The 5,982-nt window shown below is 28.6% G+C and overlaps 2 protein-coding genes across 2 annotated transcripts; one reads left to right on the top strand and one right to left on the bottom strand.

Annotated features, from left to right (window-relative positions):
- The first annotated feature begins 1,473 nt into the window (after nucleotides 1-1,473).
- LOC135961716 (COP9 signalosome complex subunit 9) lies at nucleotides 1,474-2,570 on the top strand. Its single transcript, XM_065513268.1, has 2 exons — nucleotides 1,474-1,645; nucleotides 2,410-2,570. Exons 1-2 carry the CDS (start codon nucleotides 1,580-1,582, stop codon nucleotides 2,548-2,550), a joined length of 207 nt encoding a protein of 68 aa, XP_065369340.1. The 5' UTR covers nucleotides 1,474-1,579; the 3' UTR covers nucleotides 2,551-2,570.
- A 4-nt stretch (nucleotides 2,571-2,574) lies between these two features.
- Nucleotides 2,575-5,415, bottom strand: Fsn (F-box synaptic protein). The gene is made up of 4 exons (XM_065513267.1): nucleotides 4,575-5,415; nucleotides 3,622-3,895; nucleotides 3,465-3,555; nucleotides 2,575-3,389 (listed from the first exon to the last, which is right to left on the bottom strand). The coding sequence occupies exons 1-4, from the start codon at nucleotides 4,880-4,882 to the stop codon at nucleotides 3,295-3,297; spliced, it is 768 nt and encodes a 255-aa protein (XP_065369339.1). The 5' UTR covers nucleotides 4,883-5,415; the 3' UTR covers nucleotides 2,575-3,294.
- Between the last annotated feature and the right edge of the window lie 567 nt (nucleotides 5,416-5,982).

Genomic DNA, 5,982 nt, shown 5'->3' with positions numbered 1-5,982 from the left:
ATTTACCGCGCGCCAAACAGGCATCTTTAAATGGTGTCAATGTGTGATAAAAAACGCCTAAATAAAGAGATAAAAAACTTTTGTTATTCAAACTGTAACAAAAGTTAAATAGCTAGTTTAGGCATATGTCTTTTAAAAACTATTATAATTGTAAATTTATAGTTATTAACTATATAAAAGCTTATTTAGTAACAAATAAACAGTTTAATTTTTCATTTCGTAGCGTTTTTTAAACAACCCTCTTATTTTCTAAAAATCGTTAAAAAGTCAATATTGTTTTTTTGTTTTCATTGCCTTGCACTGACATTTATCATTTGACGTTTTGTTGTCTTATCAGTGTTGCGTTTTTTAAGCAAAATATTGCCAGACTTACAGACTCTATGACAACAATTTTTTAAAAATTTAGTCAAATACACCAAAATGTATTATTATTTGTGTTTTTTTGCAATAAACCTCCTAGTACATTGTTTATTTTCATGTTTTTAATTAAAATTATTTGATTTATTTAGCTAAAAAATAGATCGAATGGTTTTTTGTTTACATGTAATGAACACCGCCTTTAATTTGATGTAAACAGAGTTGTTATTCACGTTAAAAGTTGTTGCATGGGGAAATTGTTGGTACTATTTTGCAAAAAACGCTTAATTTCAACAAGTTAATAAATAAATATTTTATTAATTTTAAGATATTTATATGATACAAATTAATAAAATAAATAGTATAAAAATATTATATTTTATATGTGAAGAGAATATTTAACTCTGTTTCTGTTTGTATTAGTTTTCAATGAAACTTTTAGCAAATTTGTACTAGTTTTATTTTAACTCGAAAATTTTGCTAACGAATTGCTGAGGATTCGATGCATTTGCATTTTCATTACCAGTTAAACGTACCCATTCATAAATTTTTATAAAAATAGAGTTAGAAATCGATTTTGTTGTATCAATTTATCGAGGAGTCGATGGATTTTGTAGATAGCCTTTTCATTACCAGTTTGCCACACTCATCAGTTTTACCAAAATTGAGTTAGAAATCGATTAAATATGATTGAAGTGTTCTTTTCAAAGTCATAAACCTCGATTTTGGTATTGATAGCTCTCTTTAAAATTAAAATGTTTGCCTGCTCCCTCTTAGTTCAGGAGTTATAGGACTTTAAAATATAACCCCCATGTATACTTGACAAATATTTATCATAATAATAAATGACATTTGTTGTCAAGACAAAGTAGTCTGTGCAAAAGAACTAACAATTTTAAATGGCGACTATATCTAAACATTTTTTATCTTGAGTAACATTTTGATGTTTATCATGACAAAAATGTATTCGGTATAGACAGGCGGTTATATTTAAACAATATTGGCAATAAATTGATTTACCATGTAATTGGCACTACTAGTGTTAAATAGTTAATCATTGTTTTAAACAACCCTGTCTTTGTTTGTTTTGACATTTCATAAAAAATTGTGCACAAACAATTTACAGAACAGGAAATTTTTTGCAAAAAAATATAGATATTGAATTATTTATAAAAAATAAAATTGAATTTTCATCACAACGGATTGCAGCACTATCGAAAATATGAAGCCAACACTTGCCGCTGATGAAATGTTTCCCGAAGGTGCCGGCTATATGGACATGGAGGAGGTGAGTTTTAATCAACGATTATGGGGGGACAATTTGTTGTAGAAATTTCTAGGATATATATAAAATTAGTATTTCTTTAAAAATTAATAAGCTGAGTAAGTTTTTAATATAATAAAAGCTAAAATTTAGTGGAAATCATAACATTTTTAAGCTGGCACTACATTTTATAGGTAAATTACTGTTAGAATGATTTTGTTGTTTTTGTAACAAGTCTATCATTGGCCGAGTTCGAATAGGAGTCATTCCCGATCGAACTTAAAATTGTAGTGGGAACTTGAGAATGATTTCCGCCAGCGGGTTAAGTTAGCTAATGACCTTCATAAGAATGAAACTGTTTTTCTTACCTTAATCGTAAGATTTTAATGTAGGAATATCTTCCTTGACACTGCGTTGGAATGCAACGGCATCTTGTAGCAATATTGTGTTGGTTTGATAGTTATTGTTAGAAAACTGAGCAGATTTATTTTTCAGAACAAATATTGATTCCAATTAGAGCTATTAAAGTATAATTCAACTAATGACGATGTTGCGGAACTCTCAGATTTCTACAGAGAAAGTAAAAAGATCGCCTAATGTCAATAATTTACAGAATTTTCAAAATTTCTTCGCTCAAACGCCATTATACTAATATAATTCAATAATTTAGAAAATCTACAGCAGACCAGATACACTTATATGTATATCTTTTGGACATGTTTTGTGAACTTATCGTATATATGCTGGTTTTCTATTATAAAATTTAAAAATGTAACATTATTTTACAGTCCGGTGGTTCCTCGGCTATTCTAATGGATTTGGCCAGCAATGAAAAGCATGTTCATGCCGATTTCTACAATGATTTTGATGATCTCTTCGATGATGGCGATGATGATATTTTAAATCTCACCACTGATAATAATTCATAAATAAATTACAAAAACCGAAACTAGTTGTTGTTTTTCATACATTATATTTTTCTTTTCTTTGTTTTTTTTTTATTTTTTTCTTTCTTACTTATATTACACAAGAATGTTTTCAGGCTAAATTATGGATAGTTTTTTTTTCCTTTTTTTATACACAATTATAAAATTATTTAATTAAAAATGAAAACAAAATAATAAACTTAAGCAAGACTAGCACCTTTACAATAATAAAAAACAAATACGGTGACAACATAATTTGGGGAAAGCAAAAAGGAATTTAATAATTAACTAAAATGTATTAGCGAGATTTAAATAATAATTAACTACAAAAAGGTTTACATAAATATTGCATTTCTTTACTTTAAGGGTTTAGGTTTGTTTAATATAAAAGAAATTAAATGGTGTTATACAAAAAAACAGTGATAAGTCCAAGGCTTCTTTTGTTTATACTTAAATTACTAATGTTTTTTTTACTACTTTTTTTGTATTGTTTTTAATTATTTTAAATTTAGTAGTACGTTAAGATTGAATGTGGGAATTTTTGAAGATTCATTTAAATTTTCTTGATTTTTGCCAAAAATTTTGTGTGGGTGAGAGTTGTGTTTGTGGTTTATGATAAATATTGTTTCCATTTTCATATGTGTGATTTATTTATTTGTTTGTTTTGTTTTTATAGATAAAGAGCACGTTTAATTAAGGAATTAATTTTAAAAAATACGTTAAAAACTTAAAAACTAAAACAAAAATTTAACCATCTAAAGGAGGCCCTAAATAAACCATAGAAACCTCCGTATTACCATAAACAGCTGATACCGTGGGATAAAGTTTTTTATCCGGTAAACCTAAAATATAAAACAAAAGGGTAAGTTATAATTAATTAGTAAAATGAAATAAAAAGAAAAAAAAAGAACACTCACCTCTAAATGCAACGCCTAAAAATTCATAATTTTTTTCAAACGATAATGTATTATCATCGCAGTCTAATATAACGCGTATTCTTTCGCCCACCTATTTAATTAGAAAATAATATTTTTATTTATTTTTTCTTTTTAATTATATTTATATTAAACATACCTGATATTTGGGAGCATTATTTAACAATGGATAGCTGCCTTGTACATCACCATTGTGTAATAAATGATTTTCTACTAAATTCCAACCCCAGCTTTGAGCGTCTGATCCCAATAAGGCCACATAACCATGACACTGTAATGCTGCTTCTTTCGTTGATATACCAACAACAGCCACTGTACCCAATGGTCCCTCCCATATCACCTCCCAGGTATGACGTCCTTGACGAAAACCTATTTTACCTCTAGCTGCATCTGTACTTTGAGCAACGGGATTTCTAAGGTAAATAAAGAAAACAATTATTAAATATTGAGTAATGTTTCAAACATAAATCTAAAATGTTTTAACTCTTAAATAATTTATTCATTTCCACATTCAGTTAGTTTATTCCATTGGAAATTGTAGATTCAAGAAATTTCATATGAAACAGTCTTTTTTTTTGGTAAAAAAGTAGTCAGTTTTATATAGATGTTTTAAAATAGTTGCTTTATTCAGAAAGAATAGAACAATTTGAATTTAATGAGGAAAAGGCGATGATTCTGAGTAAAGAAATATAATTTTTAAAGCTCTCTCTAAATTTAGGAATTATTTAAGTCCTACGTTTTGAAATACGATTGTTAGTATTTTCAGTATTAAACAAAATTATCTGAAGAACATTTTTATCGGTCATTATAAAGTCTGGGCGGTTACTAAGTAACTCAATCCAAAAACGTAAATATTCAAAAATGAGAGGTAAATACATTGTAATTCGAAAAGATTAACTTTCGAATCGAATTAGGGAGTAAACCTCCTTGAATTCTTTCAGTTTAATACATAATATTATCAATCTTCTTGAGAGCCAAAGTAAAACAATTTAGTGACATAGAGCTACTTGAGAGTTTAAATCCAGCAAAGCCCCAGTTCAACATTATATTAAAAGTAATATTTCCTTAGTCCACTTCATCTCTCCAACTTACCTATGTAACGTAAAACCATTTGGTTTAATATATACATTCCTCGAGCAATCATTTGGATTCCAGGCATGATAAAATGCTCTCAATTTCATTTTATATGTGGGCACCGATGAAAGTAAATCTGATTTTAAAGCCTCTTCGGGTAGTTTACGTATGCAGTAGGTACGCCATACATCACTGTTCTCATCGTCCAGGAAATTCTTCCAACTTCGACACACCAACGAACAATTCCTAAGATCACGCAAATCCAAATATGAGAATATCACTTCCAACACATTGTAATTAATCATTGAAGCTATTAAGTCAACCATGATGATGTTGCTGTTGATGAATTTTTGCTTTTTTATATTTTACGGCTTAAATGTTAAAGATGACGTTAGCGAGACTAACAAAAGCAGCAGCAGTAGCAGGCAGCAGCACCACTACTAAAAATAACAACAGCTAGCAGCGGCGGCTGTAATGATGACAGGTTGTCTTCTGCTTAAAAACAACACAACCTCTTCTGTTGCACTTGAACACGAAATTCCTTTGTAAGACGACAATTCAATACATCACAACACAATGGCTTCAAGTGATTTTTTTTTTATTTGGATTTTTGTTCCTTTTTTTTATTTATAATTACTGACGTCTACCCCCTTTTTACTACAAACTCTTTTATTTTCCTTTGATTTTAACCAAACACAACAGCAGTAATTTGGGGGTGGGTTCAGTGGCCGTTGGTCTCCACAAACAATCTAATATTTTACTAATATAGTCGAACGTTTAGATGGTTAATGTGTGAATTTAATATTAATTTGTTTTTAATATTTATTCACAAAATATTTTTTTTTCTCGGAAAAAAATTTATGTAAATATTTTGTAAAATATTAAATCGGCAAAACGTGTCTCATGAGTAGCAGAGTTCTTAACTAAATGAAAATCAATGACAGCTTTGACAGTTTCTGGCAACAGGGTGATTCACATGTGATGAAAATATTTGAACTACTCTGTGTTGGGGAAGTTAAGCAAAAGAGCCGTTAAATTATGGGTTTTTCAAAAATTAATGATTAAAAGCTAAAATTGAAGTTCTGTAATACTTATGAAATAGTTTAAACAAAGATTTCGACTTCAAGGTCTTTATATAGAAATACTTTAGCTTCATTTAGTCTTTATATTGGGGATTTATATTAAAAATGGTGTTTCTTCTGGACGCGTTTTTGGTTTTTAATAACTTATATGTCATTTTGAAGGGTACAAATCTGTAATTTATTATTCTTATTGAACATTATACAGCAAAGTTTTTTTTTGCTTTGAAAATGTCGACTTTTGAGCCAACAAAGAGTCATAGGCGGGAAGTTTTGCTTTACTTCTTTAATTTGAAAAAAAAAATTTTTTCTGTGCACAATTTTTTGCTTCACAATTCAAATAAAGA

The sequence above is a fragment of the Calliphora vicina genome, chromosome 5 (genome assembly GCF_958450345.1).
Source record: "Calliphora vicina chromosome 5, idCalVici1.1, whole genome shotgun sequence".
Lineage (NCBI taxonomy): Eukaryota > Metazoa > Arthropoda > Insecta > Diptera > Calliphoridae > Calliphora > Calliphora vicina.
The sequence above is the reverse complement of the archived record's forward strand: the minus strand, read 5'-3'. Positions and strand labels throughout refer to the sequence as shown.

What these genes read in the sequence shown, in the direction of transcription:
- LOC135961716 (XM_065513268.1), top strand. Translation starts at nt 1,580, where the DNA reads ATGAAGCCAACACTTGCCGCTGATGAAATGTTTCCCGAAGGTGCCGGC. An exon ending in GCTATATGGACATGGAGGAG is followed by an intron (nt 1,646 to 2,409) that starts GTGAGTTTTAAT and finishes ATTATTTTACAG; the next exon opens with TCCGGTGGTTCCTCGGCTAT.
- Fsn (XM_065513267.1), bottom strand. Translation starts at nt 4,882, where the DNA reads ATGGTTGACTTAATAGCTTCAATGATTAATTACAATGTGTTGGAAGTG. An exon ending in ATAATGCTCCCAAATATCAG is followed by an intron (nt 3,556 to 3,621) that starts GTATGTTTAATA and finishes CTAATTAAATAG; the next exon opens with GTGGGCGAAAGAATACGCGT. An exon ending in TTTAGGCGTTGCATTTAGAG is followed by an intron (nt 3,390 to 3,464) that starts GTGAGTGTTCTT and finishes TTTATATTTTAG; the next exon opens with GTTTACCGGATAAAAAACTT.